This window comes from Heteronotia binoei, unplaced genomic scaffold (assembly GCF_032191835.1).
Source record: "Heteronotia binoei isolate CCM8104 ecotype False Entrance Well unplaced genomic scaffold, APGP_CSIRO_Hbin_v1 ptg000072l___fragment_3, whole genome shotgun sequence".
NCBI classification, from domain to species: Eukaryota; Metazoa; Chordata; class Lepidosauria; order Squamata; family Gekkonidae; genus Heteronotia; species Heteronotia binoei.
The window spans coordinates 124,503-145,959 of NW_026799990.1; the positions used below are offsets into that span (position 1 = coordinate 124,503).

General features: G+C 42.1%; 1 protein-coding gene across 3 annotated transcripts in view; it reads left to right on the forward strand.

Annotated features, from left to right (window-relative positions):
• The first annotated feature begins 2,578 nt into the window (after positions 1-2,578).
• Positions 2,579-21,457, forward strand: part of LOC132590508 (dimethyladenosine transferase 1, mitochondrial-like) — a 68,138-nt gene continuing 49,259 nt past the window's right edge. The window contains exons 1-5 of one of the 3 annotated variants that reach the window (XM_060263416.1): positions 2,579-2,695; positions 4,596-4,753; positions 12,521-12,672; positions 17,103-17,211; positions 17,621-17,772. In XM_060263416.1, coding sequence (XP_060119399.1) covers positions 4,621-4,753; positions 12,521-12,672; positions 17,103-17,211; positions 17,621-17,772 — 546 coding nt within the window. In that variant the 5' untranslated portion in view covers positions 2,579-2,695; positions 4,596-4,620. Of the gene's footprint in view, positions 2,696-2,935; positions 3,242-4,595; positions 4,754-12,520; positions 12,673-17,102; positions 17,212-17,620; positions 17,773-21,457 lie in introns of those variants that run through there. The other 2 variants (XM_060263417.1, XM_060263418.1) reach the window with 2 other exon arrangements.

Genomic DNA, 21,457 nt, shown 5'->3' on the forward strand with positions numbered 1-21,457 from the left:
CTGGCAACAAAAGTGAGTACACCCCTAAGTGATAATGTCCAAATGGGGCCCAAAGTGTCAATATTTTGTGGGGCCATCATTACTTTCCAGCACTGCCTTAACCCTCTTGGGCATAGAGTTCACCAGAGCTTCACAGGTTGCCACTGGAGTCCTCTTCCACTCCTCCATGACAACGTCACGTAGCTGATGGATGTTAGAGACCTTGCGCACCTCCACCTTCCGTTTCAGGATGCCCTACAGATGCTCAATAGGATTTAGGTCTGGAAACATGCTTGGCCAGTCCATCACCTTTACCCTCAGCTTCTTTAGCCAGGCAGTGGTAGTTTTGGAGGTGTGTTTGGGGTGATTATCATGATGGAATACTGCCCTGCGGCTCAGTCTCCGAAGGGAAGGGATCATGCTCTGCTTCAGCATGTCACAATACATGTTGGCATTCATGGTTCCTTCAATGAACTATAGCTCCCCAGTGCCAGCAGCACTCAAGCAGCCCCAGAACATGACATTGCTACAGAGGTTGAAGGGGTGGGGGGTCAGCCTGTCAGTGCTCAAACCATACGCCACAAGCTGCATCAAATTGGTCTGCAGGGCTGTTGTCCCAGAAGAAAGCCTCTTCCAAAGATGATGCATAAGAAAGCCCACAAACAGTTTGCTGCAGACAAGCAGACTAAGCACATGGATTTCTGGAACCATGTACTGTGGTCCGATGAGACCAAGATAAACTTATTTGGTTCAGATGGCATAAGCATTTGTGGTGGAAACCAGGTGAGGAGTACAAAGACAAGTGTGTCTTGCCTGCAGTCAAGCGTGGTGGTCGGAATGTCATGGTCTGGGGCTGCATGAGCGCTGCCGGCACTGGGGAGCTACAATTCATTGAGGGAACCATGAATGTCAACATGTACTGTGACATACTGAAGCAGAGCATGATCCCCTCTCTTTGGAGACTTGGCCGCAGGGCAGTATTCCAGCATAACGACCCCAAACACACCTCCAAAATGACCACTACCTTGCTAAAGAAGCTGAGGGTAAAGGTGATGGGCTGGCCAAGCATGTCTCCAGACCTAACCCTAACCCTATTGAGCATTTGTGGGGCATCCTGAAACGGAAAGTGGAGGTGCTCAAGGTCTCTAACATCCACCAGCTACATGACGTCATCATGGAGGAGTGGAAGAGGACTCAAGTGGCAACCTGTGAAGCTCTGGTGAACTCTATGTCCAAGAAGGTTAAGGCAGTGCTGGAAAATAATGGTGGCCCCACAAAATATTGACACTTTGGGCTCCATTTGGACATTATCACTTAGGGGTGTACTCACTTTTGTTGCCAGCAGTTTAGACATTAATGGCTGTGTGTTGCGTAATTTTGAGGGGACAGCACATTTAGTTATACAAGCTGCAGACTCACTACTTTACATTGTAGCCAAGTGTCATTTCTTCAGTGTTGTCACATGAAAAGATATACTTAAATATTTGCAAAATGTGGGGGATGTACTCACTTTTGTGACATACTGTAAGTGTTCTCTTCTCTCCTAACCAGAAGCAATAAAGAGATACACTGTTGAAGCAACCAATCTCTTCTGTGCTGGTAACAAAGCAGGATGGGTAAACTCACCTCACCTAGACTTGGAGGAAACTAGTCTGTCCCTAATTTGTTGTAATTCACTGCAGATTTAATATAATGAATGATGTTGAGCCATAACAGCTGTAGACCCAGGGCCCTGCCTAACAACTACATACTTATGCTCATTCCCACAGCAAATGAAATCAGAATTTTTAAAACTAGGGGGCTGCCATTCTCTTATTTAAAGTATATAATCTCAGTATATTCTTCTCTAACTCTACCTGCATTGTGAAAAGAGGGAGACCCTACCCCCCATATGCTAGTCTCCAAAAAAAGAAACTTTTTATGAGACAAACTTTCTGCAAACTCCTAGCACAAAAAGCAGTCCTTACAAAATAAGGCCTGTGATGATGGTTACTAAATGGAAATAAAAGATACATGTTCAGTAAGTACTCTTTTTCTCCAGGCTGAACTTTATCACTGAGCTGAGCCTGAACCGAATATTTATTTAGTCCTCCTGAGATAGGGCGGTGGGGGTTGATTTTTTTTTCAATTCCACGTTGTGAAAATATAAGTCTGTCAGATCCCGATGTTTTCCTCCGTTATTTGGTGTAAATTCTGAGAATGGAAAAGAAGGGGAAGGCTCGTTTTCGCTTGTTCGCTTCTGCACATGAGGCACAGACGTCTTCATATGCCTGAGCCCTGCTAGTGCTAACATACGAAACGAAGACTTCTGCTTTTTCCTGAATCGCCCTTCATTCCACGGGCGCACCTTATTGCGCTCCGAATAGGAAGACCTGCAAATTCCCTCCCCGTTTGCTGACGCGGCCAAGATATCAACTGCAAAGGAGCACAAACCGAGGGAACGAGAGAGGGAGGGGGGACACAGCGCGCCAACAGCGCAGCCAACCAGAAGCACACCTAAGAGCGTCCTCTGCGTCAAACCGTGAACCCACTCAAGAGCCATCTACTTGAGACTCAGGAGAGCGCCAGCCAATAAGAAAGCGGGTGTTTGTTCTTGGGCGGGATTCCTTTTCCAGAGGAGACGAGTCACAAGAGCAGAGCGTCCCTTCTAAAATCGTGCAGGCGGGGAAGTAAATGTGATCTGTTTCCGCGTAGTATTCATCCGGGGTTACAAGAGGTACTTTGCTTCCGTATTTGTTGACGTTGGTAATACCGCCAGAAGTTTATTATAAACAAAAGAATGCTTGCTTTGCCTGTCAGGATTTCGATCAGGTGCATTGTGCTACCTCCTTCGGACCATTTTGCTGACGGCGACGGTTTCTGACCGTAAGTTTATCGAGTGGTTTGACCTCAGGTACTTCCGACTTGTGTCTCATTCGGCCCCCGTAGCGCGCGTGCGCACAAGAGCAATACGAGAGCTTTTCGTTCTTAATCTGTGGCGGCAGCAAACTCAGCAGAGGCGCTCATGATCCGTCGGGGAATTTCTTGTTCGGGTTCCCCGTGCCTGTGGCTTGAGCACCTCCTTTGTCCGTCGATTGCAGTTGAAGATATTTATTTCTATTTTATCAAAAGATAAACCTGCTCATTTCTGCAGATTAAATTTCTGTAAAAGGCACAAGAGCAGTCTTGGCTTGTCTCTCTCGAGCACGTGGAACTGGGATCTCTGTCCACAGTCTTGGAGTGAGTGTGTGAGGTGTCCAGGATTCTTAACCACCCTTCCCTGGTACAGCTATAGGGTTCGTGGCCCTTGCAAATTGTTTGGGATGACCTGGGGCCGAGCTACATTTTATACTGGAATTAAATGGTTGGATATACTCATTATTATTGTTAACTATGGTTTATAGCTCCAATGCTGGCAAGGAGGAGGTTACTTTGTTTCTGTCCAGTTTCCCAAACTGAAACCGCTACCTTTGTCTAAGCCCCAATTGGTCAGAATACCCATATAGCATTTGCTTTCAACCCTGGGAGAGGGGAGGGGTGGGCTTTCCTTTGGAGAAACGCCATGGATGTGAGAAGTTAAACCTACTTTGCCAATGTTACATTCCCAATCCATGTTGTGGCTCCCACCAACTCAGGATTTAGTAAATGCATGTTTTCACTGAGTTTATGTAAAGTTGCAGAGATTGTGGGGCATTTTAAAAAGCTGGGCACTTAATTCCTCCAAATCCATTTGCAAGGTTATTGGATCCAGATGAAGATTACATCTGAGATGTCAGATTGTGGACAATAATAACATTTCTAGTAGTAATTAGATGAAAAGTAAAGCATAAATACTATCAAGTAATGGTTTGAAAGCTGTGGGAGATCCTCATACTAGACAAAATATGATCACAAGTGAAGTGGTTAACATCTTCATTTTCTTCACCAACATTGTCCTCAAATGGTTGCCTTTTCTAGAATATGTAAAAAAATTGATTGAGAGTTTCTGAATGGCAAAAGTGCCATCCTAAGCAGAATTCTATAATTCTAAATTCATTGTTGAGCACCATTGGCTGGAATTTTTGTATTTATTTAACTCATTTATACTCCATATTTCTCTCCAGTGGGGAGAATAAGCCTCAAATGGCTTACCTTGTTTTCATCTCCATTTTAGTCTCATAACAATCCTGTGAGTGTGTGACTTGCCCAAGGTCACCTGGCAAGTTTCTGTGGTAGAGCAGGGATTCGATCCTGTGCCTCCCAGATCCTAGTGTGACATACTGTTTCAATTAACAAAAACTTCTCCCCTAGAAGACTAACCTTTTTTCAGAATCTAACAAAGTTGTTATATTTCATATGAACTAGCAGTTGTCTCCATTGTAGCTGCCATGCTGTTTGTTAATTGGTATATTTTTGTAGTACTGTTGATTCTGCTACTACAGCATGTTTATAATGTTTTATGAAAAAGAATAATGAAGCAGTGAAAACAAATGCTACTCAAACTTATCACTGTACACAGTACATCCTTTTGAAATAAGAAACTGGCCTGGTTGAAAATACCCTTATCTGCGCATAGTTAGAATTAAATCCTACTTGCAGATTATTCAATAGTTGAATATTTAATTCTATTCTAATATTTCTACATTCTGATGTTCTAGGAGGAAAGAATAAATCTTTTAATTTATGGCTGCATCAAGACAAATGGCTGCTTTCCGTCTCCCTCCTCTTCCAACAATTGGAGAGATTATTAAATTGTTCAAGCTTCGAGCTTTAAAACAGCTATCTCAGAACTTTCTTCTGGACCTTAGACTTGCGGGTTAGTTGCCTTTTTCTGTTATTTTATTGAAGAACATCATGGCTTTCTAAAAAACTTCAGTGGTGTTTGGATAGTCGATTTACGCAGATGTTTTCTGATAATAGATTTTTTTAAAGCCGAATAAAATGCTTTTAAAATCTACAAATGAAGCTTAAATGTTGCAGTATTTATGACATTATGACTGTGATGCTTCAGGATTTGCTTATACTCATTCTTGCAATACAGAAGTGCTGTGAATGGCATGACATCATATGAAGTCCCTATGCCTTGGGGTAAAGTAAAAGGTAAAGGTAGTCCCCTGTGCAAGCACCAGTCGTTTTTGACCCTGGGGTGACGTTGCTTTCACAATGTTTTCACGGCAGACTTTTTACGGGGTAGTTTGCCATTGCCTTCCCCAGTCATCTACACTTTCCCCCCAGCAAGCTGGGCACTCATTTTACTGACCTCGGAAGGATGGAAGGCTGAGTCAACCTGGAGCCGGCTACTTGAACCAGCTTCCGCTGGGATCGAACTCAGGTCATGCGCAGAGGGCTCCAACTGCAGTACTGCAGCTTTACCACTCTGTGCCATGGGGCTCTGCCTGCATCAAACTGCTAATGTGGTAAATTGAAGATGAGGTGCTTTCAATTTGACTTCCATCTCAACCCCTCTTCATCTGAGCCATAGAGGCAGTAGAAGAGCTGAACCAATGCCTATAATTTGTAATGGGGTTGAATTAAAGTTAATTGAAACATAATTTAAATAAGATAGAGGTTCTGGTGGTAGGTCATTCAGTGGCTTTGGAAAGTGGGTTTTAGTCTGTCTGATTTGCAATAATCTCAGATCAAAGTTTTTGCTTGGGGTTTTCTGTTAAACTCAGTGCTTAATTTAGATCAGGGGTGTCAAACATGCAGCTGGGGGGCCAAATCATGCCCCCAAGCAATTGGGTCTCATCTGCTTCCTTCTCCCTCTCTCTTGCTTCCTTCTGCATCACAATTTGCTTTTCTAGTCTTGCTTAATCGCACAGGAGCTACAGAGCAAAATCTCTATTTTCTCCATTGGCTGAGGCTCCTTCCTTTGGGGGGGAGGCAGCACTTGCTTTGCCGCACTCTAAATTACACTGCAGAGCTACTGAGCCAACTCTCTCTTCCTTCTATTGGCTGAGGCTTCTCCCCCTCCTAGTCCCCTGGGGAGGGAGGGAAAGAGCCAGGGCTTCGTTTGCCCAGTTCTCTGGGTTCCATGGAAGAAATACAAAGAAAGCACCTTTAAGACCAATGAGTGCTAATGCTTTAAGCATGTTTTATTTTAAGTGTTTTTTTAAAAAAAAGATCTTTAATTGTGTTTGTCTGTGTCCTTTATAAAGTTTATGTATCTCCTACCTAATCTTAAATAGGTACACAAATGGTCCGGTCCAATATGGCCCAGCCCGCCATTTATGTCAGATCCGACTCTCATAACAAATGAGTTTGACGCCCCGATTTAGATGCTAAAGTAGTATGTCTGGCACAAGACACTTTACCAGATGAAGTTGGTGTGTCAACTGTGGCCTATCCTAGGTAGGGCTCCATAAGCCAATAACATCACAGTTATATTGGGTGTGTGTATATATATATATATATATATATATATATATATATATATATATATATAATTACAGCCTTTTTGCTTTCAGGAGCCTTTTTGCTGTCCTTGGGAGTCTCCCTGATTTTTTCATGCTAGCAGCACCAGTTAGTTAAATGTGCCCTGATTGGCAAATAAAACTAATGGCCTGATGTAAGGGTGTCTGAAAGGATCTCCCCTTCTCCCATGTAGAGGTAATGGAGCTTGCTATTTAATACCAGCCCCTCCTCCTCCTTTTTTTTTTTTTGCTTAAATGTCTAAAATTGTCTGGCATGGAATGAACTTTTCTTTTTTTGAGCCCATGTTTAAGAACTTCAAGCCACATAGCTACATCATAGAAGCAAGTTAGTGTCTTTTTATTGTTTAAGTAAGTTGACCTTTAGCTAATAATTGAGTGTGTTTGTTTCTTTTCATTGCCTTTGTTTGTGCTCATAGAGTGATTCCAGGTTGGCATACACTCTTTATGAGTTGGATAATTTAATAAACTTAAATATATTATAATTGTGTGTGCGTGTCACTTGCTGAATGCTTGCATATTCCCACAGAAACAAACCCAGAGGCTGAAAGGCCTCAAGCAAAAGTCCAGAACCCTATGAAGTTCCTAGAACTTGGGTGGCTGTGGTTTAGCACCTGAGAACAGCAGCAGAGGTCCTCTGGGCCCTGACAATGGACTAGACCATGAAAACTGTTAAGAAAATTCACTTTGTTCAAAAACACAGTAACTACATTACATTCTGGGAGGGTTGTTTTTAGTTAGAACTTTATATCCATCTGTGCATATAAACTTCTGACTCCATTTGTAGACTCAGAGGCTTACAAAACAAATACAAAAATACAGCTTAAAGAAACAGTCAGAACATATACAATATGATGCTCCATCATTCTTGGTTGGTGTTGTTTTCAGTAGTTAGGTTCACTAAGGACTGCAAGCAATAAGCCATGGATAAGAGACAGAGTACCAAGGCTGTGTTGACTTAAGCCTCTGGTGACACCCATGCTAAATCAAGGAACAGAAGCTCAGCCAGTCTTCAGCTGGCAAAATGTCGTTCCCAGCCTTCTTCTCTTGGTAACTGCATAACTTGGCAGAGATATGAGATATCAAATGTTTTTCTGTATGTTTCTGAGCATGATCTGATCCAGCTTTGATTTATAAAGCCCTCAATGGCTTTAGAACCAGAGAATCTGAAGGACTCACCTTCTCCATTAAGATGGATATGCCTCTCTAAATTTTTTAGGAATTATTCAGGTGATGACAAAGAATTCATTTTTCTTTTGTGGGAACCTGTATGGAAAACAATGGAATAAATACATAAATAAATGAAATATATTTTGAACTTGTAGCATGCTTACATTGAGCAGCAGTGGTCTGCTCCAACCAACTGTGGCAATTTAAGGTTAAAGCAGAGAGCTGTTTGAGTTGTGGTACCTGAATTCCTTTAACTAGATTGGAGTTCATGCAAAGCCTGTGTTCTGCCACTAAAACGTGGCCTTTTTTTGCGAGCATACTTGAGAAGGCTGCTTTATTTCAGTGGGAGTATTTTCTTTTATTAACCCAAGATATAAAATCACAGCTAAGCACAAATGAGAACTTGAACACTATATTGTCTGAGTTCTGATTAGCCTATAAGTAGTATAGTGGTTGTGCTTTGCATGACCTTTATGCAATCGACATCATGCAGCTATGGTAGAAGAAAATTGGGATTTGAGAAAATAACTTGTTTATTTGCCATGGTTTGATTTTTCTTTAAAAGTGCTGACAGCTGCAAAGGTCAGTATTGGGTTTGTACCTTTACTGAAAATGATGTATATGCTGCATTGTCAGTAACTTGCTCAAGGCATCATATAAACAGACCAGAAAATCAAATAAAAACTATAATGACAGATGTCTGGGTGCTGCATATTTAGAAGTTGCCTAGACAGGTTGTATGAGAAAACTGTAGCTTTTCTCTGTTTGTTTCATCAGATTCTTTTATAAATGGTACATCTATTTTGTACACAGCTGTGCTGCTCTTTAGCATCTACTACTTGGTCTCAGCATGGTATGCAACTACTTTATTTCAGGGATCCTTGTTTATTTGACAGTATTTACAGTCTGCCTTTAAGGTGGATTCAATGATGTAAGTCACTACAATCGATAGGATGAGAAGATATGGAAAATGTGGAATTTGCTGCCAAAAGATGTAGTGATGGCCACAGGCACAGATAGCTTTAAAAGAGAATTAGAGAGATTCATGGAGGAGAGAGATCTATCAGTAGCTACTAGCCATGGTGGCTAAAGGAAACCTCAACATTCAGAGGTAGTTAAGTTCTCAGTCTCAGTGCCAGGAGGAAACATTAGGGGAAGGCTTTAGCTTCTATGCCCTGTTGTTGGCCCTCTAGAGGAACTGGTTGGCCACGGTGTGAGATAGGATGCTGGACGAGGTGGACCATTGGTCTGATCCAGCAGGGCACTTTGTAGGCCCTTACATCTACAGCTATGGCAAACCTAGACAGTATAATAAAAAGTAGAGACATCACCCTGCCAACAAAAGTTTGTATACTCAAAGCGATGGTATTCCCTGTAATGTATGGCTGTGAGAGGTGGACCATAAGGAAGGCTGAGCGCAGAAGAATAGATGCTTTTGAGATGTGGTGCTGGAGAAGACTCTTGAGAGTCCCTTGGACTGCAAGATCAGTCAGTCCTAAGGGAAATCAACCCTGACTGTTCCCTGGAAGGTCAGATGCTGAAGCTGAAGCTCAAATACTTTGAGCACCAAATGAGAAGGGGGCACTCCCTGGAGAAGATCCTGATGCTGGGAAAGACAGAAGGCAAAAGAAGAAGGGGTTGGCAAAAGATCAGATGGCTGGACAGCATTACTGATGTAACTAACATGAATTTGAGCGGATTTTGGAGGATGGTGGAAGACAGGAGCCTGGCATGACTTGGTCCATGGGGTCGCAAAGAGTTGGACTCGACTGTGCAACTAAGCAACAACAAAACATCTAATAAACAATGGCATAGGATTGTGTGTGTGTGTTAAATGCCATCAAGTTATAGCTGACTTTATGCCTACCCCATGGGATTTACAAAGTGAGACATTCAGAGATGGTTTGCCATGGCTTGTCTCTGTGTAGTGATTAGAGGGGTGTAGTTTTTACAAAATCGTAAAAAAAATTTGTTTGGGTCTGTTGGACTGGAAAAAAATTTAGGATTTCCAAAAAATCCCAGATCCAAATATGGTGTTTGGATCTGGGATTTTTTTGGAAATCCCAATTTTTTTTTTGATCCAGTAGACCATAACTGGAAAGTGATTGTTAAAAAATATACCAGCCTGATCCTGGGGCTGGCTTGGCTTCTCCTGCAGCCTGGATTAAGCTCCCTCTGGGCTCAACTAATTGTGGCTGGGCTGCCTTCTGCTGCCACCCAGTTTAAATAACAGCAGGGGAAGGCAGCACAGAGTTATTGGCTCCCTGCAAACACAGTGATCCCAGCTGGGCTGCCCTCTCTTGTCCCTCCCCTGGTTTAAACTGGGTAGTTAGAGAAGGCAGCACAGAGCTGCACCTCCAGGGACCTCTCAGCTCCCCACTAATCCAGCTGATATCGGGCTGGCTTCTCTTGCAGCCCAGTTTAAACCAGGCTGCAAGAGAAGCCAGCCACAGCCACCAAACAAGAGAAGCCATCCATACAAGCTGATCCTCTGCCTGACTTCTGCAGTTCCTTTAAAGTCTGCCCAACAAACAGCTGAGAGGTGAGAACAATCTGGTCCTGGCTCTCCGCTGTTTTCAGGTCTACACAATATTTCTGAATTTATCCAGGATTTTTTTGGGTTTGTTTGTTTGTTTGTTTTCCTGACAAAGCCCAGATACATTTGGGAGATCAAAATATACCTGAAAAATACTGATAAGGTATTTTTGCTTAGGCAGATCTGAATGCACACCCCAGTAGCGACCCTGGACTTGCTTGTTGGCTGGTTTCCCATCCAAACTAACCCTGCTTAGATTCTTCTGATATCAGGCTTGCCTGAGCCATTCAGTTCAGGGCAAGGATAGGAATAGGACTGAAGAAATCTGCAACAAGGCATGAATATTTAAACATGTTATACAATTCAATAAGTTATATTATCTAACTAGAAGTATAATGCAGTGAGAGCAATATAAACACATAAAGTAACAGATGTAGTCCACCATCATGTTCTCTCTGTCAAAACATCTTCCTGATATTTTCTGTCATAATACAGCCCTATTCTTTGTTAAAAAAAAAATGCCCTCTCAAACAGTTCTGTTTTACATAGTTTGCTGAAAGCCAAAAGTGTGGGAGCTGACCTGACCTCTTCAGGCAGTTCATTCCATAGGATGGGGGCCACTACAGAAATCACACACCTACAGGTAATTTATGTTGCCCATTAGCAGCCACCTGTGGAAACCCCTGTTCATATGAGTGAAGTTGTCATGGCAGGGCTTAAGAGGAGACCTGGTACTGCAGATACAAGGGTCCAAGCCTATGAAGGGTTTTGTATGTGACATCTAGTACCTAGAATTGAACTCAGTAACTAATGGGCAGCCAGTGGAATGACTGCAGAGTGGGTGTAATCACTGTCTAGTTTCTGATAATAACCAAGTTGCAGCATTCTGTACTAACAGTTTGTGAGTTGATTTTAAAGGGTGACCTATATAGAGTGCATTATGGTAGTCTAGGCTCAGTGTAACTGTGGTGTGGCTAGGTCAGCCAAGTCAAGGTAGGGGCCTTCTTTCAGGCTAAACTAACTTGGAAGAAAGTGTTTTTGTGGCTGCATTGCTTTTCCTGTATTAATGAGTCCAGTGTAACTCCTAGGCTTTTAACCAAATGAGCAAGGATCAGCTGAACTCATAAAAAGTGGGAAGCATGATGTCATTTAAGACCTCAGTCTCGTCATGTCTTCATCTTAGGTCCCCATTTCAATAGGCACTGGCAAATATATATTCCATAAGGAATTTGTAGACAATAGCCAATTCATTACCTATAGGGTTTTTCCATCCTTGTTATGTGATACATTAACCGGGGACTGAATATGTGGCTTCCTATGCATAAATTGTATACTACATTGCACTGCATAAATTTGCTATAGTGGACTGCTGCTTTTTTACATCTTGTTTAATTCCTCTTTCTTTGCTGCCAAACATTAAGTGCAGCTGATGTTTGTTTCCATGTTCATGTTTTTTTATATATATTGAATATTATTTGAATATCAATATTAAATCTCTGCATAACACCGTTTTTTGATATAGCAAACTACATCCTTTTCTGGCAGTACAGTTTTGTCTAATACAAACTGCAAAATCAAACTCATAGCTAGAAGGAAAAGGTGTTTAGAAACTCTTAACCGTGGAACCCTCTTTAAAATTTCTATCTTATAGATTCCAGCTTAGCTATTAAAGAAACAGTGAAATGCTCCAGCAATTAAAAAAAATGTTTAAAAACATACTAAAAGCTAAACTTCATACATATAAATTATGATAAATGTCTCTAGCTAGTCTCTTCTATTAAAATATCTAACAGTCAACATGACCCCAGCTACAGATACTTAAATCTGCAGATTGGGGCCACACTGAGATAAAAGTTTTTTCTCCAGATTTGGGGGATCTCCTCCCCTAGGTTTGCAGAAAATTCCCAAACCATTGCAAAGGGATATAGTGTACAAAAAAACCCCAAACAGAGCAGTTTACTCCTGACCATGACTGGGTAGATGGGGGAGAAGGAGTGGGAACCTCCTTCTCCCCTACCTGCTGCTGAGGCCATGATACTGGAGGTGAATGGCATGCAAGCTGGCATATCCCCTCGCTGCTGCCAAGGCAAAGTCACTGGAAGGGGTGGGTGAGGACGTACAGGAGGATCTGCTACTGCCCCCCACAGTTCCCATTTCATCTTGGCAGGAGCTGCCACTTGGTGCAGCATGGGTTAGATAGTCGGGTAGGTGGAACAGTATTTGACTGGGCAGGGAGGGTGGCAGTAGGGTAGGCAGAACAGCTGGGAGGGAACAGGCAGGAGAAATCCCTCCCCATGAATTTCACAGGGTCCCTCTTGTGTATTGCATTATTTGATTTGATTAAATACGGTTGATGACTATTCTGAAATGAGCTCATTGTTGGTCATAGAAATGATTTCTCTTAATGAGTTTTGCAGAAGATAAACTGTGCTGTTGTAAATTGCAGATAAGATAGTGAGAAGTGCTGGCAGTCTGAAAGATGCCTATGTATGTGAGATAGGTCCTGGTCCAGGATCAATTACAAGACCCATCTTGAATGCTGGTGTTGCAGAACTCCTGTTAGTTGAAAAAGATCCCCGCTTTATTCCAGGGCTGCAGGTATGAAAATACTATTCTGGACATTGCCATCTGAGTTTTAATTGTGAAAGCAATATTGTTGTAAAAAGTAAAAACCTGTATCTCTGTTTAGGTCTGAGCCATGGAAGAAAAAAGTGTACTTCATTTGTATGAAGTCTTAGCTGTGGAGGGTAGTGGTGGTGGTTGAGGGGCAGTGCTATCTCAGAAACACAACATGCTCCACCTCAGTTACATGGGGAGGGGATGAAGAAGAGTAGGTTTTTATACCTTTCTCTACCTTATACCTTAATGTCTACCTTAAGGAATCTCAGAGTGGCTTATAATCACATTCTCCACCCCTCCCCTCTCCTTGTGAGGCAGATGAAGCTGAGAGAGTTCTGAAAAAACTGTGACTGGCCCAAGGTCACCCAGCAGGCTTCAAGTGAAGGAGTAGGGAATTAAACCTGGTTCTCCAGATTAGAGTCTGCCACTCTTAACCACTACATCATGCTGGATGAGGGAGGGGTGGCTACAAATTTTCTGGAGTTGATCAAATTGATTCTTTTGTGTTCTGTTTGTCACCTTTTCTGCCTGAGCACTTGGCTTCTGACTTGCTCCCCCCCTTTCAGATGCCCACAGTAGTGAATAATAACAATTTATTGATAAATTGAGTGAGATGTATTATTTTGGGGATGCCTCTTCTGTTTGTAATGGGATATCTGGGAGTAGTAGGTGGGAGCTGTAGAGAGAAAGGAGCAGAAAGATAAATGCTAAATTTCACTCAGTTTGCTATCTGGTTTGAGCCATTAATTGAAGCTATTGCTGTAATGCCTATGTAAAAGAATATATATACATGAGCAGAATGCCTTTTACTCTCCAGTGGAACATCACTGTCAATTTTATGTTTTCATCTCTCCCCCCCCCCCCTCCCCAAAATCAGGAATTAGGGCTAAAGGACTGGAGAGGCATCATGTTTAGGCAGGTTTAAACTCCAGAATCTTTTTCTAGCAGGAAAAAAGTGGTACTTTGCTAAAGAGCTGACCTGTGATGGCAGAATATCCAGGCAATCTTAAGGACCATCACCTTTCACTACAGAAAAATAATGTCCTTGGAAGGATTTAAATAAACCTGTGCCAAGAATAATCAATTGCCTGGAAACCAAGAGTGCATACACTCTGCTTGTGTTTAGGGAGCTTATCCTTCACAACATGGTAAGCATGAACCTCAGAGATTAAGGGATAATTTCTAGGTTGGAGGGAGTGATTTGCAGGCAGGTGCAGCTTCAGAACTTCCCATTTTAGTGAGGCACTGAGTCTCCCCACCCTTTACCCACTTTCCTGCCTACAGCTTTGAGCCAAGCAATGTCTCTTCAGAGAAGAATGTAGGTGTGCTAATTAAATCAACAATGAACTTGTATTATAGATCCTAAGGAAATTTTTCCTGGATGGTGTGCCATATTGCCAATCTACCACTGCTTGCATGTGCTCCCTATCGCACATGTAAATCAGAGATAGGAGGTAGTAGTTTGCTCTGAAAGATCAACTACATTTTAGCACATAGCTAATTTCTATGTTATTTTTATTTTCTAGTCTGCTAAATAGTTATATCTTCAAAACCACATAATTGTTACTACATACAGATTCCATATGGTTAGGGCTGCAAGTAGCCTGGAGAAAGGCTGTCTCTCTTATAGAGGCTTAACAGGGTATTATTTAACAGGTGGTTCTATTAACTTCCATGCCATGAAAAACTTCACCTGCCCATTTGCACACATTAAACCTCTGTTAAAGGAGTAGGGTGCTTTTCCCCTCCAGAGGTAGAGTTCTACATGCAGGATGTACCTAGTGATGTTTGGAAGTATACTCTTAGTATAGCTATTGGACCTTCACCCATGACACCATCAGGCTCTGTCCATTGAGCCTTCGGTTTAAGATGAACACTTCCCATATTCATTCTATTCAAAGCAGGCACATAGCCACAGATTGGGAGGGGGGGGCTGTGAGGGCCCTGCACCTGACTTCTGACTGCCCCCCCCATCAGTCAGTTGCTGCCACTGCTGCTTGAATGCCATGGTGGTTCCTTCCCAGCCCCACGGCCTTCCCTTCCCACTCTCCCAGCTGCCTCCTCCTCTCTCTCCTCTCCCTTTCCCACAATTCAAATTGTGTGTGTGTGTGGGGGGGGGGCAATATGAGCAGCTGCCAGCCTCCTGCATGATTTAAAAGCCCTGTTGATCAGTGGATTGGCAGGCCTTTCAATAGCGTGGTAAGGTAGCAGCTGCTTCTGGGCACCCTCCCACATAATTTAAATCACCCAGGAAGAAGGGGGTGGCCCCCACCTACCATCTTAGCTTTGGCCCTTCAGGAGGAGGTGGGGGCAGAGGGGAGGGCTGCTTAAAATGTGCAGGAAGGGCAGTAGGAGCAGCCACTCCTCCCACCAGGGGCCACTAAGTGCCTCCTGACTTTTGCTCATGCCCCTGGACATCAGAAATCCTGGCTATGGGGCTGATTAAATGACCTTGTACAATTTCATAGATTATAGCAGGGGTGGCCAATGGTAGCTCTCCAGATGTTTTTTTGCCTACAACTCCCATCAGCCCCAGCCAGCATGGTCAATGGCTGGGGCTGATGGGAGTTGTAGGCAGAAAACATCTGGAGAGCTACCGTTGGCCATCCCTGGATTACAGGACTGAGTCTCTCTTTTGTGTGAAGAGAATTTCATAAGAGCCGCCCTGAGCCTGCTTCGGCGGGGAGGACGGGATATAAATAAAATGATGATGATGATGAAGAGCTATTAAGATATAAGAAATGTTTTTCCGTGTTCTGAAGATACGTCATTTGTTAATGCTGAAAAGCGGTACTTGAAACAAGTAAGAACACTGAATATTTCCTTTGAATCTCTTCTCTCCCTTTCAGAATTAGAGGCATTGTGAACAATAAGGGACAGATTATTTGAGGTAGAGCTATCTGAACTGTACAATGCAGCTAATAAGACATGGAGGAGGAAATCTGCACCTGAGTCCATATTGAACTCTTATTGCTTGATACCTGAACTGAACTAGAAATAATGGTATTTTTAATTAATAAAAAATAATAAAAAGTGGGAAAAGCTCAGAAAGGAGTGAAAGAGAAATACTTTTGAAGAATAAATCCTGAAATATTTAAAAGCCATTTTGAAAATAAAATTAGTTTTTTGTGCAACTCTGGATAACCTCTTGTTTTTGTCATCAGTTGGTGCACCTCTAATAGTTTTGTGTGGCCACATGGTAGTCTGAATTTCAAATTTAAAATATTGCCCAGAAACAACCCCCTTTGATAGAGCATGATCTGAAGATTGGAATGGCAGAAAGCTGATTTCCTTTCCTACCCCAGAGCTGCTTCCATTGTCATGACAACTGACAACACTTGCACTTCAGAAACAAGCAACAATGATCTGATGCCTGCCAGCATAACATACCCTTTGGATTCCTATCCGTTCCTCTGCTCACCTGGCTCCTTGCTCTGCAGTCTTCAGTTTCCCATCTGCAACTTGCTTTCCCCCCTGTTCCCTCTTCCCATGCCTGTCCAGCTTTGCTTCTCCTGATGAACTGAAGCCTTATTCCCCTTGTTTCTTCCTCTCTCCAAACCACCTTATAAAAACACAGCTTTTCCTTATTTTTTCTCTCTCTCAGTGCTAGTCATGTTGCTTTTCTTCATCCTTGTCTCATCCTCCTAATAACTTATCCTTTTTCTTCCTGGGGTCACTGTATACATGTGGGTTCTAGTTTTGGACTAGCTGTGAGTGAGAAATAACATATAATGCTAGAATTACTAGAATTGAGGAGGAGTCCAGTAGCCCCTTAAAGACTAGCAAAATTTGTGGTATGGTATGACCTTTCTTGAGTCACTGCTCACTTCTTCAGATATCTTGATCTATAACTAGAATTGTTTAGGAGTATTGTACTTTAATCTCCATCTTTGATTGTTATTTCCTCTTTTGCCTGTCCTCTCATATGAAAATGAAGTTGGAAGCTTCTTTCCAGTTTCTTAAATATTGCTCCCAATCCACCTGTGTGTATATATAAAGATCTGTAAACTATAGTCAGGGGAGTGCATGAGAACAGGACCCCTCCATGTGTACCCTTTGTTTGCTGGATAACACTTTTGATTTGGATTGTGATATAGTAGCACAAAATTAACTTCCCCAAATGTTGCTGTAGTTGTGTAGTTCAATTGTATTTTCTAAAAGATGTATCTTTAGGAGAAAATGTTTGTTTGTTTCAGGCAGAAGTTAAAGAAACTGTTCTCTTAATGATGTCCCATTCAATTTATTCATGGAACATGTGAAATGGTTTTACGCATATAGTCTTAAAGTTGTTTATGCTCTTTATGAAAGTATTGAATTTTCTTAATGGCATGCATACCCAGTTGGAATACTTTCAATCTTAGGGTCTTAGATATTAACTAAGCTAATCTTCCTTTCTTTGAAAATCTCAGATGCTCTCTGAAGCAGCTCCAGGAAAAGTTCATATTGTTCAAGGGGACATTTTGACATATAAGTTGGAGAAAGCTTTTCCACAGCATCTTAAGAAGAAATGGGAAGATGGTAAGAATCACCCCCTATATGCTGGTAGTTTGGAGAAAAAATTAATAGGTCATATACAACCATTCAATATACACCACAGTTGATATACTGTATTTATCTTGTATGTACCAGTGTTGAAGTAATGTCAAATTGTGGCTGATTATATGGTTATGGAAAAAAGAATAGATAATCGTAGAACGAGAGGCTATTGTAATCTTATTCCAGTGTTGTTGGCATGTAGATATAACCCAAAAGATAACTTTGTATTTTGAGGTTTATTTTATTGTGTTATTTAATACAGCTGAGGAACATGCATAGTCTGTGTGTTGTATAATGACAGTGTATAATCCAAGCTTACATTAATGCAGAGAATACTTTTATACTCTGTAGTTACTGACTCCTAATGTTTTACTTTCTTTTTTTCTTACAGATCCTCCCAATATACATATTATTGGAAATCTACCTTTTAGTGTTTCAACCCCACTAATAATCAAGTGGCTTGAGAATATATCTGAAAGGAATGGTCCATTTAGTTATGGTAGGACACAGATGACTCTAACATTTCAGAAAGAAGTAGGGGAGGTAAGTTTGCCTGTTGATTTATTAAACAAAAAAATGCTAAATTTTGTAAATAAATGCTTGCTAACTGCAAATATTTTCCTGGGAATAAGCCTCATTAAATAATAGACATTATGATTCTAAGCAGACCTGCTTTGAATAGCAATGTAACTTTCTATTTTTGGAGCTAGTTCCTGTACTGCTCTTTTCATTATTTTCATTTCCCTCCAGTCATCTCAAGATACGTGAGGCAATTACTACTGATGGTCAGAAGGTGTGGCCTGGGGTTTAAAGTGTCCCCCATCTTGGATGGCATTGCACTTCCCTTAAACAAACAAGTCTGTAGTCTGCACTCTTGGACCCCACCCTGCTGCTGGATAAGCAGCTGTGGCCAGAAGCACCTTTTACCAGCTTTGATTGATTAACCAGCTGGAACGATTCACAGAAAGAAAAGTTCTGGCTACTATAGTACATGCCCTATTTATGTCTAGATTAGATTCCTGCAATGCATTCTACATGGGTCTGCCCTTGAGAAATGTTCAGAAGCTTCAACAGAATGCTATTGCCAGGATGTTGACTGGAGGGGTAGAAACCATATCACTCCAGTCTTGGTCTATCTACACTGGCTTCTAGTTTGCTTCAGGGCACAATTCAAGATGCTGGTCTTCTTGACCTTCAAAGCTGTGGCTCCACAGGCTGTGGCAAATCAAATGCAAGACTGTGATCAGGCAGGCAAAAAGGGACTATGAGGAGCATATTGCAAAAAACATAAAGTCCAACAATAAAAATTTCTTCAAATATATTAGAAGTAGGAAACCAGCCAGGGAGGCAGTGGGGCCCTTGAATGACCATGGGGTAAAAGGTTTACTGAAGGAGGATAGGGAAATGGCTGAGAAGCTAAATGAATTTTTTGCCTCCGTCTTCACTGTGGAAGATGAGAACTTTTTGCCCGCCCCAGAACCACTAATTTTGGAAGGGGTGTTGAAAGACCTGAGTCAGATTGAGGTGACAAAAGAGGAGGTCCTACAAGTGATAAGTCACCGGGTCCGGATGGCATACATCCGAAAGTTCTGAAAAAACTCAAAGTTGAACTTTTGGATCTTCTAACAAAAATCTGTAATCTTTCATTGAAATCTGCCTCCGTTCCTGAGGACTGGAAGGTAGCAAATGTCACCCCCATCTTTAAAAAGGGTTCCAGAGGAGATCCGGGAAATTATAGGCCAGTCAGTCTGACTTCAATACCGGGAAAGTTGGTAGAAACCATTATCAAGGACAGAATGAGTAGGCACATTGATGAACATGGGTTATTGAGGAAGACTCAGCATAGGTTCTGCAAGGGAAGATCTTGCCTCACTAACCTGTTACATTTCTTTGAGGGGGTGAACAAACATGTGGACAAAGGAGACCCGATAGATGTTGTTTACCTTGATTCCAGAAAGCTTTTGATAAAGTTCCTCATCAAAGGCTCCTTAGAAAGCTTGAGAGTCATGGAGTAAAAGGACAGGTCCTCTTGTGGATCAAAAACTGGCTGAGTAATAGGAAGCAGAGAGTGAGTATAAATGGGCAGTCTTCGCAGTGGAGGACAGTAAGCAGTGGGGTGCCGCAGGGCACGGTACTGGGTCCCATGCTCTTTAACTTGTTCATAAATGATTTAGAGTTGGGAGTGAGCAGTGAAGTGGCCAAGTTTGCGGATGACACTAAATTGTTCAGGGTGGTGAGAACCAGAGAGGATTGTGAGGCACTCCAAAGGGATCTGTTGAGGCTGGGTGAGTGGGCGTCAACGTGGCAGATGCGGTTCAATGTGGCCACGTGCAAAGTAATGCACATTGGGGCCAAGAATCCTAGCTACAAATACAAGTTGATAGGGTGTGAACTGGCAGAGACTGACCAAGAGAGAGATCTTGGGGTCGTGGTAGATAACTCACTGAAAATGTTAAGACAGTGTGCGTTTGCAATAAAAAAGGCCAACGCCATGCTGGGAATTATTAGGAAGGGAATTGAAGACAAATCAGCCAGTATCATAATGCCCCTGTATAAATCGATGGTGCGGTCTCATTTGGAGTACTGTGTTTAGTTCTGGTCGCCGCACCTCAAAAAGGATATTATAGCATTGGAGAAAATCCAGAGAAGGGCAACTAGAATGATTAAAGGGCTGGAGCACTTTCCCTATGAAGAAAGGTTGAAATGCTTGGGACTCTTTAGCTTGGAGAAACGTCGACTGCGGGGTGACATGATAGAGGTTTACAAGATAATGCATGGGATGGAGAAAGTAGAGAAAGAAGTACTTTTCTCCCTTTTTCACAATACAAGAACTCGTGGGCATTCGATGAAATTGCTGAGCAGACAGGTTAAAACGGATAAAAGGAAGTACTTCTTCACCCAAAGGGTGATTAACATGTGGAATTCACTGCCACAGGAGGTGGTGGTGGCCACAAGTATAGCCACCTTAAAGAGGGGTTTAGATAAAAATATGGAGCACAGGTCCATTAGTGGCTATTAGCCACAGTGTGTGTGTATATATAAAATTTTTTGCCACTGTGTGACACAGAGTGTTGGACTGGATGGGCCGTTGGCCTGATCCAACATGGCTTCTCTTATGTTCTTATGTTAAGCCATATATGGCTTGAGAACCAATGTATCTGAAGGACTGTCTACTCCCTTATGAACCTGCTTGACCACTGTAGTCATCTTTGGAAGTCCTGTTTTGGGTCCCCTCACCTTCTGCGGTTAGATGTGAGACAACCTGATAGAAGACCTTTTCAGTCATGTCACTGAAACTCTGGAACTCTCCTTCCAGAGAGTGAGTTTCTGGTAAACAGATCTGATAAAATCCTGTCACCAAAGTCATTGGCTGTACATGGCAGAATGACCCTATCTATGATACTTTGTAGGTCCTGAAATTCACTTTGTGGAAAAAATTTACTGCATTATGGAGAGAAGAACCGTAAGTGCGAAGAGCCAGAAGTAGTTGGCAGGATGCTGTAGCATGGTCTATCTATAGTGGAGAGTAGGATTCCAGCTAATTCTATTATCACAGCACAACTTCAGCAGTGTATATTTCCTAGATTCGCTTGTAGGTTTTTTATACCAAGATACATTATATTGGGTTATATCACTACCGTCATAGGGATTTGCTACACACATGCATGCATGCATGTGCGTGCACGCACATACACACCCTCTCTACATCTAAAACTATTGTTAAAAGAGTAGCAACCAAAAGTTAAAGTTTGTCCCTGTGGAGGTCAGTTTGCTATCCCCCAGGATCTTAACTTTTTCTCTACTTTGACTGTTACGCATGGATGAGTGCTGCAATTGAAATGGCACTCCTTCTTGTCAAAAATATGGGATTTTCAACACTTGACTTCAGGGGGCCATGAAGTTGTCTATAGCAATATATGTAATCCTGTCCTTCCTCCAAGTGGCTCAGGGCACTGTGTTTGGGTTTACTTTGTCCATTTTATTTCCACAACCAACCTGTGAGAAAGTGTCTGGTCCAAACTTACTTAGAGCACTAAGAGGGACTTGAACCCAGGCCTCCCTTAGTTAGTGCTCTAACCCAGGGGGATCAAACTCATTTGTTATGAGGGTTGGATCTGACATAAGAGACCTTGTTGGACTGGGTCGTGTCAGGTTGGCCCAAGCTATTTCAGGCTGAGCCATGTGTGTAATTATATAAAATTAGGTAGCAGAGATATAAATTTTATAA